Genomic DNA, 15,918 nt, shown 5'->3' with positions numbered 1-15,918 from the left:
GTCTGGTACTTGGTGTGGTCCTGCGCAGGAAATAGAATCATGTTTTCTGATGTTCAGATGACCATGCCCTTTCTGCATGTATGCATCCATCCATTTTAAGAACTCTTCCATTTTGGAGGGCTTTCAAACAGGATAATCTCTCATTGTTCTTGTGTGTACTTAAAGTGACTACACATGAAGGAATCTCTCTGAAATTTCCTTCATCTCATAGAGCTGGTTATGTTGGAAGGAAGCCCAGAAGGTGATCTCCTAGGCAAGACTTCCGGTTTGCCCCTTATTGTCAAGGACAGTTGAAATCTACTTTATCCTTCTGTAAAGTACATAAAAAATGTCATATGGAAAATCAAACTAACATATCATTTCATCCCTCTTGGGGGCTATTCCTGGATAGGTGCATGGATTGCTAGATGAATGGATGGGTGCATTGATGGGTTCTAGGTATTGTATTAAGTTCCAGAGATAGGAAGCCAATTGCTTATACCCCTTCCTTCAAGAACATACAGGCTAATATCTAGTAGGTGAGAGAGAGAAATTAATGAACAAGTACATACAAAGTGGAGAGACAGTTTTTCAGACGAGTTGTAAGACCAAACAGAGTCAAGGGGTTCAGGTATTCTTGAAACAGTGATGCTAATGGTAAGATTTTCACAAGAGGGAGATTGTTTCTGGACAGAAAAATGAACCAGCTAAGGAAAGAACTTACACAAGTGTGAAAACCTAAGACAACAAGAAGTATTTTGTGACTGCAGATGGTTTGTGCATAAACATATAGTGATTAAAGTAGTCTCAGATGACTATGGAGACCTGCAATACCAACATTTTAAGGGATTTTATATATTAATAAATACCATCAACTTTATTCTGAAGGCTACTCGGAATTCAGAATTTCAGAAAAATTGGTAGCATCAGCCTGACATTCTAAAGCAAAAGGGAAAAGGAGAAAAGAATGGATTAGAGAGAGGCCAGGCTACAGTCATAGAATCCAGGAATTTAGAAAGAAGAAAGCCCTGAAGGTAGGTGACAGCAATAGGAATGGAAGAGAAAAGGTAGGTGATAGCGGAAGGGAGATGGGTATAGAAAGTCAATAGAATCTGTAGGACTTGTAACTGATAGGTTTTGAGAGATAGGCTAGGTAGCCTTCCTAGAGATAGGAAGGGCCCTTGGATGATTCCTAAATTTCCAGCTTGGGATTCAGGATTGGGATTCCCAATCCCAATTGGGAATCATCCCAATTGGTGCTAATCCCAAACTGGAATTCCAGTTTGGGATTAGCACCATTCCTTAAAAAGAGAATATGAAACCAAGCATGCCTTAGAGTAAGTATAACTATCTTTGGGAATCAATTCTGATGAGATATCCAAGAGACATTTTAATATACGGGTCTGGCTTTTAGTTGGGTGTTTTGAGCAGGAGATCCAGGTATTTAGGAGTTATTTTGTAAAGTAGTGGTTATGTGAATCTATGGGGGTGTCACTCAGGCGGAGGGGATTAAGTGAGAAAATAAGGTCCAAGGATGGAGCCTCAGGGTACATGGAGATTTAAGAGGCAAATGGAGAAGAGACCAGAGAGGGACCAGGAAGTCCCTGGTGTTACAGAAATTAAGGGAAAAGTTTCAAAGAATACATGATCAAATTCAAATTAGGTAAGAACATGAAACAGTCTAATTAGGTCGAATATGAAGGTCATAGGAGCTAGCCCCAGGCACTGGTGGAAGTGAGATTTCCAAGGGAAAGAGTTGAGAGCTATGGAAGGTGAAGAAATAGAGATCTTCTTTTGAGATAAAGAAAGGAGAGAAAATTGTGGAAAGATCATTATTATCTTCCCTAAGTGACCAATATACTATTCAACAGTCTTTCCTGTTAGGAAATTTTTTATTCAACTTACTACATTTTTAATTTTTTGAAGACAAAAGGGTTAATATCATAATTTTTTCTGAATAAGATTTTTAAGTATCATGCTTACTACCCAGATTTGGTTTATTTATTTTTAAATTCAGCAACTGTGGCCAAAAAAAGTGGGGAGATTTTTTTTTTTTAAGATTTTATTTATTTGATGGAGAGGGAACACAAGCAGGGGGAGTGGGAGAAGGAGAAACAGGTTTCTTGCTGAGCAGAGAGACCGATGTGGGGCTGATCCTAGCACCCTGGGATAATGAAATGAGCCAAAGGCAGGTGCTTAACGACTAAGCCACCCAGGCACCCCCTCAAAAAATTTTTTTTCTTGAAAATGATTTCAATTCACCGGTGTTGAGATTATTTACAAGTACCTATGTAAATATTTTAACCACAAGATTTCTGTTGCCATATGTTTGGATATTCCAAAGGAAAAATTTGATCCCAAGTGTTAATAACACAAGAAGGCAGTTGGGCTGTCTCTGAACTGGGATTTTTAAGTGTTCAGCTCTAAAGCTATCCCAATAAACATGCTTTCTAGAACATTAAAGAGACTTCTATTATATCAAATAGATCTTCCATATATGTGTGGTATATTGATCCCTCTGTTTAACTTTTGTTATGTTTTTCAATAAGATCTTAAAGCTTTCTTTATATAGGTCTTTTATCTTTCTTGTTAAATTCTACGTATTTTATAGTTTTTATTCTTTCTAATGGTAAATGGGAATTTATGTACATTTACTTTTCTAACTTATCAGTAGGAAAGAGAAAACTATTTCAAAATATTTATCTGGTATGCCTGAACATATCTTGTTATTAATGCCAATTATTTTGGTGAAGTTTCTTGAACTTTCTATTGGACAAATTATATTGTTTGCAAATAAATAAAAGTTTACCTTAAAAAAATGCTTTCTACCAAAACAAGGAACCAGACAGAATACAGTTAAAGGCAAATATCACTTGGAATGCCTTCTTTAAATGTTAGACATTTTAGCAACATCTGCTGTAAAAGCAAAACAGTGAGAATGTAAAATCTCTTTGGAAAAGAAGACTCACAAGAAAGCATGATCATTGAAGCCACATCTGTCATGAATTACTTTATTAATTTTCTTTTATTTACTAGTTTTTATTTGACAGCTGTGATGCTTTTTTCCAGAGCAGAAATCAATAAAGCCATAATTCTTTTCCCATCTGTGGTTCATTTTCCTCTTAGAAAAGACACAAAGGATTTAGGGGAAATTTGCTTTATGTTCTGCTATATTTGCAATTCTTGTTTTGTTTCAGGGGCCTCCAGGATCAGGAGGAGAAGCAGGGAATCCAGGCCGTTTGGGAAGCCAAGGAAATAAAGTAGGTCACATTCCTTAAGCCCACCAAAGTTAAGGTTTTCTCCTCAAAGTAAGTGTGTCTGGTTGTATTAGCCAGAGCACTTTAAACACAAAGGAGAACCTCTTATTGCCCCGACACCCTGGGTTGATTCTTAGAGAGCCAGCAACATCTAAGGACGTGGGTGTGGACCACAGTGAGATCAAGGATTCCAGCTCAGCATAATTTCATGAGGGGCTACACCCAGCCGTAGCTGGGGAGACCTCAGGGAAGAAAGACTGTTCTAGGGGCAGGAATTCCTTTGCCTCTCTCTTCTTCCCTCCCCTCCTGTCTTCTTTTCTTCTTTGTTTCCTCCATGCATGCAAACATTTGTGCACACCTTTTAAGACAAAGTCACTCTACTGGTATTCTGTTGGATTAGAAACTCAGCTTCAGGAGAGTAGATATCTTTGACTGTTTGCTCACTGATGGATACTTTGAACAGTTCCTGGCATGCAACTGCTTAGTAAATATTTACTTAATGAATTTTTGGTTTGTATAATAGATATGACATGGAATCAATCTCCATGGAATTTAGAATATTTTCAAGACAATAATCTATAACATGAAGTAGACCAGAATATGGGTCTGAGAATGGAAATTTAAATATAGTATTAGTGAAGTATTTTGGGGCTGGGAAAAGAAACATCATAGAGGATACAGACTTGGAGCAGACCCTAGAAGATAAGAAAGACTTTGACAAGCAGAGAGGAGGCATGAAGGATTTCAGGGAGAAGAAACTATGTGAAGGAAAGCGCAGGGTTGGAAAATCCTGGGTGTGGGTATTTGGGGGGAAAAATGATCCTGTCTTATAGGCACATTAAAAAAAAAAAGTCTGTGGTCACTTACTTTATTAGGTAGCCAGTACAGTGTTGTTTACAATTTTTTTAATGGAGTGTTTGAACACAGCCAGACTTGGGAGGATTTTGAATAGGCTACTCAGTGTAGAAATATTTTGAAGGCTGAGGGATTGGCAGCTAGGAGTGTTCTAGCAGTCTTCAAGACAAGCAGCGATTGGATGACTCAAGAAGGTGAGGATAGAAGGGGCTCATGATGACTCTGGAGGACTCTGCCATTAGGGAACTAAAGTAGAGAGAAGAGGGCTGGATGACTTGTGGACTTCTGGCGTGAGTGTAGTACCCTCCCAGAAGTAGGAAAGTCATGAGAAAGAGTGGTGTCAGAATGAAGGGAACCATTTGTTTTGGAGAATAAAGGAAAGAGTTTAGGGCTGGTCAGAGATGCAGTTTCAGAGGCATTTGGAGTTTTTTTGTGTTTGTTTGTTTGTTTGTTTGACAGACAGATCACAAGTAGGCAGAGAGGCAGAGAGAGAGAGAGAGGAGGAAGCAGGCTCCCCATGGAGGAGAGAGCCCGATGCAGGACTCGATCCCAGGACCCCGGGATCATGACCTGAGCCGAAGGCAGAGGCTTTAACCCACTGAGCCACCCAGGCGCCCCAGCATTTGGAGTTTTAAGAAGACTCTTGGTGGTGTCCGTTTGTAAGAAGGGGAAGAGGAGATAGTGAATCATTAGAAAAGAGGGGGAAAAAATGCATACTGGATGCTGAGAAGAGAGTTGAGGAAGGAGAGGTCAAATGTATCAGCTGGTGCAGAACAGATAAGGAAGGGGGAGTGAAGTAACCATTGCCTCTGGTGGCTAAGATGCTCCAAAGAATATTTTCAAAAATGTAGCATTTCAGAGGAGGAGAAAGAAAGGGAAAGAGCCTACAAAGGGACTAGATAATGTGTTGGTGAGGAAGAAATGAATTCAGGGCTATAAACCACTTTTTGAAGAAGCTAAGTGTGGGGGCAAAGGGGGTACATTAATTGCCAGTCTAGCACAGACTGAAGCTGGGTATTTGTTTTCTTTTTTTTTTTTTTTTTTAAGATTTTTATTTACTTATTTGAAAGAAATAATAGGAGTGAGTATGCGAGAGGAGAGGGTCAGAGGAAGAAGCAGACTCCCCGTGGAGCTGGGAGCCTGATGCGGGACTCAATCCCGGGACTCCAGGATCATAACCTGAGCTGAAGGCAGTTGCACAAAAAACTGAGCCACCCAGGTACCCTGGGAATTTGTTTTCAATGATAGGAGAAACTGTATAGTATGCGTCTGAGCAAAGAAAACGAAAACAGAGAGAAAGAAAGTTGAAGATGTCAGAATAGATAATTAATGGAGAAATTCCTTGACCTAGAGGATGAGAATGAGGGCTTGAGAAGAGGGGCTAGCTTTGTAATGAAGATCTGCTAAGAAGGACTGAAATGTTGGATGCCAGCTGTCAAGTTGCAAGAACCATTGATTGGAGGGCGAAATGAGACAGATGGAAAACAGGGATAATCAACTCTAACAGGGAAGGATTCCTAGAGCATGCACTGTAGCAATAGTAGTCTGAAAAGGGAAGTTTGGAACAGAGACAACTGCTGCCTTCTCACCCTCAAGAAGGCTGCAGGAGAAGTGGTGTCACTGCTTAGAATCAAATTTATCTTACAGTGAGGAAAGATGTATGTCTGTGTGCAGATGTCATGAATGCATACAGAAGGTTTGCTTATGAAATGAAAGCACTCCAGAGGGTGTGCAGAAGGAACCAGAAGAGAGGTGGGCGGCAATAGAGGGTTATAGGTGAGGGTCAGTTATAGGTGCGAGTGTAGAAGGAAATAGATAGGAGCAGGGTAGTTGTGCCAAAAAGATCGTTATTAATAAGAGGGACTTTCAAGGGGGGGGCGGGGGGCAAGAATTTGGAAACAAGTGCCCTCAAAGCAAGCCCAAATCCTTTGGGAAGTCCCAAGATAAATTGAGTCCTCTAGATTCATTGTGAACTGAGATGAGCCCCAAACACTTAATCCTACCTTACTCCAATAAGCTCAAGTTCCCAGGGAGGCAAGCAATTTAGCGATTAATCCTGGGTTCAATGCCTGGATGTACCAATTACAAAGTGACCCTGATCAAGTCATACGGCTTCCCTTGTTTCCCTACCTTAAAGCAGATGTTCTCAAAGTTCACTGTGTATAAGAATCAGATGAGAAGCTTATTTAAAAAGGCATATTCTTGGGCTCCATTACCAGAGACTATACGGGGGGTGGGGGGCAGAAATTTCCTTTGCATGTGGACCTGAGGGAATCGTGAGGTAAGTAGCCTCCAAAGGCTACCTTTGAGAGTCACTACCCTGAAAGAAAGATATCAGGGAAGGTGATCTGTTTCCCATCCATGGAACCCGATTCTATTTTAGTCTCAGAGTTCAATACTGGTGGACATTTGTCCATTTGTCCACTTTTCACACTTAACTGGGTTGCCTTTCTATCCTTAAAAATGAGTTAACCACTCCTTAAGTGTGGGCTGCACACACTTCTGCACTCCTTCTTCCAAAGAGTATATTATGGGACGGGCAGGGGAGAATACTACTACCTCAGCCAAGTGGTCAAGGTTAACATCAATAATTATCCTGTGTTGACAGTATGTTCTCTTGATAATGTTGAGCTGAGAATGGCGCTTAACCTCTGTGGTCTTTACCCCTAAAGCCCCTAAAACCCAATTTAATCGTGAGAAAAGCCCCAGTTCAGGGATATCTTACAGACTATCTCAGTGTACTCTTCACAACCGTCAAGGTCATCAAAAACAAGGAAAATCTGATAAACTGTGTTATAGTCTAAGTGAGCTTAAGGAGACATGATATGGTATACTGGATAGGATCCAGGAACAGAAAAAAGATATCAGGTAAAAACTTAAAAAAAAAAATCTGAACAAAGTATGGGCTTTAGTTAATAATAACAAATCAATATTCCTTTATGCATTGTAATAAACACATCCTACTAATGTAACTAATACAATGTTAACAATAAGGGAAGCTAGATGTTGAGTATCTAGGAACTCTCTGTGCTACTTAAACATTTCTATGAATCTAAAATCTAAAATTTTAAGGGTTGTTTTTTTTTTTTTAAAGGAGTTAACCTTCTTTTGTAAAGCTGTGTTAACTTTAACTTTCTCAAGTAGCTGGACTTGACTCAACATAATATTGAGATTGATTTATAACCCACAGTAGATGTTCTACTAGTCAGAAGTCAGGAATTGTTGCCATGGATGTTGTGCTACCCTGGTTATCTTGATCAGCACTTCAAGCTAGATTAGTAAGACTGTTTTCTTTGCAGCAACCAGATGATTTGATGGATTGTCTTGGAAACAATTTTATTAATTTTTTTAAACAGTACAGAGCTCATGGTAAGACATTTCCAAGGGTGTGGTCCATGGCACTGGGCTGCCAAGATGGCAGATTGCACTAAACAATGCATCAGACTTGCTGGGACTTCATTCATCAATGAAGGAGACCTCACTGGCCAGCAACAGCAATTCTTTGCATTACTCACACAATTTGCAGTCCTGACCACAAATCTGTTGTCACTGTGTGTGATGCACATGGATGCAATTGTATAACTAACTGTTGTCTTAGTACCATCACTTCCAATTTCCTTTACAAAACACAACACAGACACACACACACACACACACACACACACATACACAGCAGCAAACTAATAAGGACATGTTTCATTCTATCTGACAGGGAGAACCTGGAGATTTGGGAGAAAAAGGAGCTGTTGGCCTCCCGGGTCCTCGAGGCTTGCCGGTTTGTGTTGGATCGCAGCTTTTGACCTGGCACTTGGAATCTTCTAGTTCAGTAGATATCCCATGTGGTTCTCTGAAGAGTGCATTAAAGATCCCACCCCAGTCTAGCCTGATAGCCTTCTGGAAACTGAGATATTATCCTCAACTTGGACTAGTTCCTTAGCCAGCTCTCCTAAAGTGGCAGCTTCCCTGGTACCAAACATCCTGGCTGGGATGCTTTGAAGCTAAATGAAAAACTGGACCAAACTTACGTTTAGCATCCCCATAACCCTTCTCCCATTCTTTCGTCCCATCAGAACTTGCTCATCAGAAACCTAGCCCACACTCTCCTAGTGCTCAGGACTTCTCACAAAGACCTTCTGCGAGGGTCTGGCAGTAGCCTCTGGCCAGGCATTTAGGAGGTCTTATTCTCACCTAGCAAACTGAAAGGTATTTAAAGTACAAGTGTTAAATAGAAGAGCTAACACTAACTCCTTCTATTGAGATTATTGTATGCCTGAAATTTTCCCATTCAGTCTTCATAATTATACCATGGGTAGTTATAATTTGTAGTCCCATTTTACAGATGATACAGGTGAGCTTCAGGGACAAAGCACCATCTCTCTCTGTCATTGAGAGTTGCCTTTAGTGCCATTATGTTAGTTAATGCCAAATGTTAGTGGCCAGCCCCAGAGAGAGAATCCACTTCTTACTTTCTCCTAATCAAACAAAAAAACTGGGTGTCTTATTCTTATGTGAGGAAGCCTGCCTCCAGTTTGTAGTCTGGGATATTTGTAAATAATGCCTTTGTTTACAGGGTGATGATGGCAACCCAGGTTATGGTAGCATTGGAAGTAAAGGAGCAAAGGTAAGACACATTGACTGGAATCGGACATTTCCATTTGTTTTCTGTTGCTTGTTTTGGTTTTGTGGTCTTTATTTTTGAAACATTCAAGAGAAAAAAAAAGGCAGTAAATAGGGCAGTCTTAGACATTTGGAGATAGATTTTGATAATTTATTTGTTGATATCCCTTAGAGACTGTGGTAAAAGAAAAAACAATTTGATGGCTTAAGGTTCAGGCAACAACTGAAACTTGAAAATTAATTTTCTGTTCCTTTGCAAAGATGTGCAGCCAGTGCCTGACTTGTTCTAACCCGAACAGTGCATCTAATCTTTTTTTTTTAATATAATTTTTTATTTTTTATAAACATATATTTTTATCCCCAGGGGTACAGGTCTGTGAATCACCAGGTTTACACACTTCACAGCACTCACCAAAACACATACCCTCCCCAATGTCCATAATACCACCCCCTTCTCTCAAACCCCCTCCCCCCAGCAACCCTCAGTTTGTTTTGTGAGATTAAGAGTCACTTATGGTTTTCCTCCCTCCCAATCCCAGATGCTTTCATTTATTCTTCTCGTACCCACTTAAGCCCCCATGTTGCATCACCACTTCCTCATATCAGGGAGATCATATGATAGTTGTCTATCTCCGCTTGACTTATTTCGCTAAGCATGATACGCTCTAGTTCCATCCATGTTGTCGCAAATGGCAAGATTTCATTTCTTTTGATGGCTGCATAGTATTCCATTGTGTATATATACCACATCTTCTTGATCCATTCATCTGTAGATGGACATCTAGGTTCTTTCCATAGTTTGGCTATTGTGGACATTGCTGCTATAAACATTCGAGTACACGTGCCCCTTTGGATCACTACGTTTGTATCTTTAGGGTAAATACCCAATAGTGCAATTGCTGGGTCATAGGGCAGTTCTATTTTCAACATTTTGAGGAACCTCCATGCTGTTTTCCAGAGAGGTTGCACCAGCTTGCATTCCCACCAACAGTGTAGGAGGGTTCCCCTTTCTCCGCATCCTCCCCAGCATCTGTCATTTCCTGACTTGTTGATTTTAGCCATTCTGACTGGTGTGAGGTGATATCTCATTGTGGTTTTGATTTGTATTTCCCTGATGCCGAGTGATATGGAGCACTTTTTCATGTGTCTGTTGGCCATCTGGATGTCTTCTTTGCAGAAATGTCTGTTCATGTCCTCTGCCCATTTCTTGATTGGATTATTTGTTCTTTGGGTGTTGAGTTTGCTAAGTTCTTTATAGATTCTGGACACTAGTCCTTTATCTGATATGTCGTTTGCAAATATCTTCTCCCATTCTGTCAGTTGTCTTTTGATTTTGTTAACTGTTTCCTTTGCTGTGCAAAAGCTTTTGATCTTGATGAAATCCCAATAGTTCATTTTTGCCCTTGCTTCCCTTGCCTTTTGCGTTGTTCCTAGGAAGATGTTGCTGCGGCTGAGGTCGAAGAGGTTGCTGCCTGTGTTCTCCTCAAGGATTTTGATGGATTCCTTTCGCACATTGAGGTCCTTCATCCATTTTGAGTCTATTTTCGTGTGTGGTGTAAGGAAATGGTCCAATTTCATTTTTCTGCATGTGGCTGTCCAATTTTCCCAGCACCATTTATTGAAGAGGCTGTCTTTTTTCCATTGGACATTCTTTCCTGCTTTGTCGAAGATTAGTTGACCATAGATTTGAGGGTCTATTTCTGGGCTCTCTATTCTGTTCCATTGATCTATGGGTCTGTTTTTGTGCCAGTACCATGCTGTCTTGTTGATGACAGCTTTGTAATAGAGCTTGAAGTCCAGGATTGTGATGCCACCAACGTTGGCTTTCTTTTTCAATATCCCTTTAGCTATTCGAGGTCTTTTCTGGTTCCATATAAATTTTAGAATTATTTGTTCCATTTCTTTGAAAAAGATGGATGGTACTTTGATAGGAATTGCATTAAATGTGTAGATTGCTTTAGGTAACATAGACATTTTCACAATATTTATTCTTCCAATCCAGGAGCATGGAACATTTTTCCATTTCTTTGTGTCTTCCTCAATTTCTTTCATGAGTCTTTATAGTTTTCTGAGTATAGATTCTGTGTCTCTTTGGTTAGGTTTATTCCTAGGTATCTTATGGTTTTGGGTGCAATTGTAAATGGGATTGACTCCTTAATTTCCCTTTCTTCTGTCTTGCTGTTGGTGTAGAGAAATGCAACTGATTTCTGTGCATTGATTTAATATCCTGACACTTTACTGAATTCCTGTGTAAGTTCTAGCAGTTTTGGAGTGGAGTCTTTTGGGTTTTCCACATATAGTATCATATCATCTGCGAAGAGTGATAATTTGACTTCTTCTTTGCCGATTTGGATGCCTTTAATTTCCTTTTGTTGTCTGATTGCTGAGGCTAGGCCCTCTAGTACTATGTTGAATAACAGTGGTGATAATGGACATCCCTGCCGTGTTCCTGACCTTAGCGGAAAAGCTTTCAGTTTTTCTCCATTGAGAATGATATTTGCGGTGGGTTTTTCATAGATGGCTTTGATGATATTGAGGTATGTGCCCTCTATCCCCACACTTTGAAGAGTTTTGATCAGGAAGGGATGCTGTACTTTGTCAAATGCTTTTTCAGCATCTATTGAGAGTATCATATGGTTCTTGTTCTTACTTTTATTGATGTGTTGTATCACATTGACTGATTTGCAGATGTTGAACCAACCTTGCAGCCCTGGAATAAATCCCACTTGGTCGTGGTGAATAATCTTTTTAATGTACTGTTGAATCCTATTGGCTAGTATTTTGTTGAGTATTTTCGCATCTGTGTTCATCAAGGATATTGGTCTATAGCTCTCTTTTTTGGTGGGATCCTTGCCTGGTTTTGGGATCAAGGTGATGCTGGCCTCATAAAATGAGTTTGGAAGTTTTCCTTCCATTTCTATTTTTTGGAACAGTTTCAGGAAATAGGAATTAATTCTTCTTTAAATGTTTGGTAGAATTCCCCCGGGAAGCCGTCTGGCCCTGGGCTTTTGTTTGTTTGGAGATTTTTAATGACTGTTTAAATGTCCTTACTGGTTATGGGTCTGTTCAGGCTTTCTATTTCTTCCTGGTTCAGTTGTGGTAGTTTATATGTTTCTAGGAATGCATCCATTTCTTCCAGATTGTCAAATTTATTGGCGTAGAGTTGCTCATAGTATGTTCTTATAATAGTTTGTATTTCTTTGGTGTTAGTTGTGATCTCTCCTCTTTCATTCATGATTTTATTTATTTGGGTCCTTTCTCTTTTCTTTTTGATAAGTCGGGCCAGGGGTTTATCAATTTTATTAATTCTTTCAAAGAACCAGCTCCTAGTTTCGTTGATTTGTTCTATTGTTTTTTTGGTTTCTATTTCATTGATTTCTGCTCTGATCTTTATGATTTCTCTTCTCCTGCTGGGCTTAGGGTTTCTTTCTTGTTCTTTCTCCAGCTCCTTTAGGTGTAGGGTTAGGTTGTGTACCTGAGACCTTTCTTGTTTCTTGAGAAAGGCTTGTACCGCTATATATTTTCCTCTCAGGACTGCCTTTGTTGTGTCCCACAGATTTTGAACCGTTGTATTTTCATTATCATTTGTTTCCATGATTTTTTTCAATTCTTCTTTAATTTCCCGGTTGACCCATTCATTCTTTAGAACGATGCTGTTTAGTCTCCATGTATTTGGGTTCTTTCCAAACTTCCCTTTGTGGTTGATTTCTAGCTTTAGAGCATTGTGGTCTGAAAATATGCAGGGAATGATCCCAATCTTTTGATACCGGTTGAGTCCTGATTTAGGACCGAGGATGTGATCTATTCTGGAGAATGTTCCATGTGCACTAGAGAAGAATGTGTATTCTGTTGCTTTGGGATGAAATGTTCTGAATATATCTGTGATGTCCATCTGGTCCACTGTGTCGTTTAAGGCCTTTACTTCCTTGCTGATCTTTTGCTTGGATGATCTGTCCATTTCAGTGAGGGGAGTGTTAAAGTCCCCTACTATTATTGTATTATTGTTGATGTGTTTCTTTGATTTTGTTATTAATTGGTTTATATAGTTGGCTGCTCCCACGTTGGGGGCATAGATATTTAAAATTGTTAAATCTTCTTGTTGGACAGACCCTTTGAGTATGATATAGTGTCCTTCCTCATCTCTTATTATAGTTTTTGGCTTAAAATCTAATTGATCTGATATAAGGATTGCCACTCCTGCTTTCTTCCGATGTCCATTAGCATGGTAAATTCTTTTCCACCCCCTCACTTTAAATCTGGAGGTGTCTTCGGGCTTAAAATGTGTTTCTTGGAGGCAACATATAGATGGGTTTTGTTTTTTTATCCATTCTGATACCCTGTGTCTTTTGACAGGGGCATTTAGCCCATTCACATTCAGGGTAACTATTGAGAGATATGAATTTAGGGCCTTTGTATTGCCTGTAAGGTGGCTGTTACTGTATATGGTCTCTGTTCCTTTCTGATCTACCACTTGTAGGATCTCTCTTTGTTTAGAGGACCCCTTTCAAGATTTCCTGTAGAGCTGGTTTGGTGTTTGCAAATTCTTTCAGTTGTTGTTTGTCCTGGAAGCTTTTAATCTCTCCTTCTATTTTCAATGATAGCCTAGCTGGATATAGTATTCTGGGCTGCATGATTTTCTCATTTAGTGCTCTGAAAATATCATGCCAGCTCTTTCTGGCCTGCCAGGTCTCTGTGGATAAGTCAGCTGCCAATCTAATATTTTTACCATTGTATGTTACAGACTTCTTTTCCCGGGCTGCTTTCAGGATTTTCTCTTTGTCACTGAGACTTGTAAATTTTACTATTAGGTGACGGGGTGTGGGCCTATTCTTATTGATTTTGAGGGGCGTTCTCTGAACCTCCTGAATTTTGATGCTTGTTCCCTTTGCCATATTGGGGAAATTCTCCCCAATAATTCTCTCTAGTATACCTTCTGCTCCCCTCTCTCTTTCTTCTTCTTCTGGAATCCCAATTATTCTAATGTTGTTTCGTCTTATGGTGTCACTTATCTCTCGAATTCTCCCCTCGTGGTCCAGTAGCTGTTTGTCCCTCTTTTGCTCAGCTTCTTTATTCTCTGTCATTTGGTCTTCTATATCACTAATTCTTTCTTCTGCCTCATTTATCCTAGCAGTGAGAGCCTCCATTTTTGATTGCACCTCATTAATAGCTTTTTTGATTTCAACTTGGTTAGATTTTAGTTCTTTTATTTCTCCAGAAAGGGCTTTTATATCTCTCGAGAGGGTTTCTCTAATATCTTCCATGCCTTTTTCGAGCCCGGCTAGAACCTTGAGAATTGTCATCCTGAACTCTAGGTCTGACATATTACCAATGTCTGTATTGATTAGGTCCCTAGCCTTCGGTACTGCCTCTTGTTCTTTTTTGTGTGTTGAATTTTTATGTCTTGTTATTTTGTCCAGATAAGAGTATATGAAGGAGCAAGTAAAATACTAAAAGGGTGGCAACAACCCCAGGAAAATATGCTTTAACCAAATTAGAAGAGATCCAAAATCTTGAGGGGGGAGAAAGGGGATAAAAAGTGGTTCAAAAAGGAAACAATAAAAAAAAAAAGAAAAAAGAGAAAAAAAAAGAATTTAAAAAAAAAAGAAAACACCTAAGAAAAATATAAAAAAGAAAAAAAATATATGTATTAGATAAACTAGTAAAAAATCGTTAAAAAAGAAAAAGGTACAGTTAAAAAAAAAAAATTTTACCCGAAGGCAAAAAAAAAAAAAAAAAATGAAAAATGAAAAAGAAAAAAATTAAATTAACCGCAAGACTAAAAAAAATCACAGGGAAAAAACCATGAGTTCCGTGCTTTGCTTTCTCCTCCTCTAGAATTCTGCTGCTCTCCTTGGTATTGAAACCGCACTCCTTGGTAGGTGAACTTGGTCTCGGCTGGATTTCTTGTTGATCTTCTGGGGGAGGGGCCTGTTGTAGTGATTCTCAAGTGTCTTTGCTCCAGGCGGAATTGCACCGCTTTTACCCGGGGCCGGGGTGAGTAATCCGCTTGGGTTTGCTTTCAGGAGCTTTTGTTCCCTGAGCGCTTTCCGTAGAGTTCCGGAGGACGGGAATACAAATGGCGGCCTCCTGGTCTCCGGCCCGGAGGAGCCGAGAGCCCAGGGCCCCACTCCTCAGTGCGCGCCCAGAGAACCGCGCTCAGTTACTCCCGTCTGCCTGACCTCCGGCCGCGCTCCGAGCTCACCGAGCCTGCAACCGGTTCAAGGTCACCCCGAGCTGCGAGCTTACTGTCGGCTCTGTCTCTGCAGCCGGCTTTCCCGTTCCAATACCCGCAAGCTCTGCGACACTCAGACACCCCCGATCCTTCTGTGACCCTGCGGGACCTGAGGCCACGCTGACCCCGTGTGGGCTTTGCCCCGGGTAGCCTCTGGAGCAATGTCCCTCAGCGGAACAGACTTTTAAAAGTCCTGATTTTGTGCGCCGTTGCTCCGCCGCTTGCCAGGAGCCGGCCCCTCCCCCCAGGGTCTATCTTCCCGTCGCTTTGGATTCACTTCTCCGCCGGTCCTACCTTTCAGAAAGTGGTTGTTTTTCTGTTCCCAGAATTGCTGTTCTTCTCTTCGATCTGCTGATGGATTTGCAGGTGTTTGCATTCTTTAGATAAGCTATCTAGCTGGTCTCCGGCTAGCTGAAGTAGTCTCGGCCTGCTACTTCTCCGCCATCTTGACTCCTCCCAGTGCATCTAATCTTAGCAGCTCTGTGCTAGGCTTTATTTAGGGGAGGCATTCCAAAGTTCTCTTCTTAATATGTTTAACCATTGGTAAGAGGTTTTTACAGCGTCTTTCTAAATGCATTGGGCCAAGCAATAACTCAAAAATAAAGACTTTTAACTTTGTGGTGCATAAACAATGAATCTTGGAACATGAAAAAAAATTAAGATGTTAAAAAAATTACAACTTTGTATTTTGAACATTTAAGGGTCTGGAAGTAAGATAGATAAATTTATAAAACCAGTGATTCCTATACACTAACAATTATCACTTAGAAACCATAATAACAATACCCACAAAAACATAGTAGAGTTAAGAATATCCTTTCTGCAAAATGTTTGAGACCTACAACAATAAAATTACTGAAATTAAAAACTTCACTAAATGAAGACGTCCAAATTCTTGTTGGAAGGTTTAAAACATTTTAAAGGATCAATTTAATTCCAAGTTAAATCCCACTAGGAATGATGCAAGAGGCTGTCTGG

The 15,918-nt window shown here is 40.1% G+C and overlaps 1 protein-coding gene across 5 annotated transcripts in view; it reads left to right on the top strand.

The window, feature by feature from the left end:
• Positions 1-15,918, top strand: part of COL6A6 (collagen type VI alpha 6 chain) — a 144,825-nt gene that overhangs the window by 85,379 nt on the left and 43,528 nt on the right. For 3 of the 5 annotated variants that reach the window (XM_082684218.1, XM_082684219.1, XM_082684220.1), the window contains 3 exons: positions 3,177-3,239; positions 7,804-7,866; positions 8,662-8,712. In XM_082684218.1, the coding sequence (XP_082540344.1) occupies positions 3,177-3,239; positions 7,804-7,866; positions 8,662-8,712 (177 nt within the window). Of the gene's footprint in view, positions 1-3,176; positions 3,240-7,803; positions 7,867-8,661; positions 8,713-15,918 lie in introns of those variants that run through there. The other 2 variants (XM_082684221.1, XR_014299073.1) reach the window with 2 other exon arrangements.

Source organism: Mustela nivalis, assembly GCF_964662115.1.
Source record: "Mustela nivalis genome assembly, chromosome: 1".
Classification (NCBI taxonomy): Eukaryota; Metazoa; Chordata; class Mammalia; order Carnivora; family Mustelidae; genus Mustela; species Mustela nivalis.
Note: the sequence above shows the minus strand (reverse complement) of the source record. Positions and strands in the feature narration are given on the sequence as shown.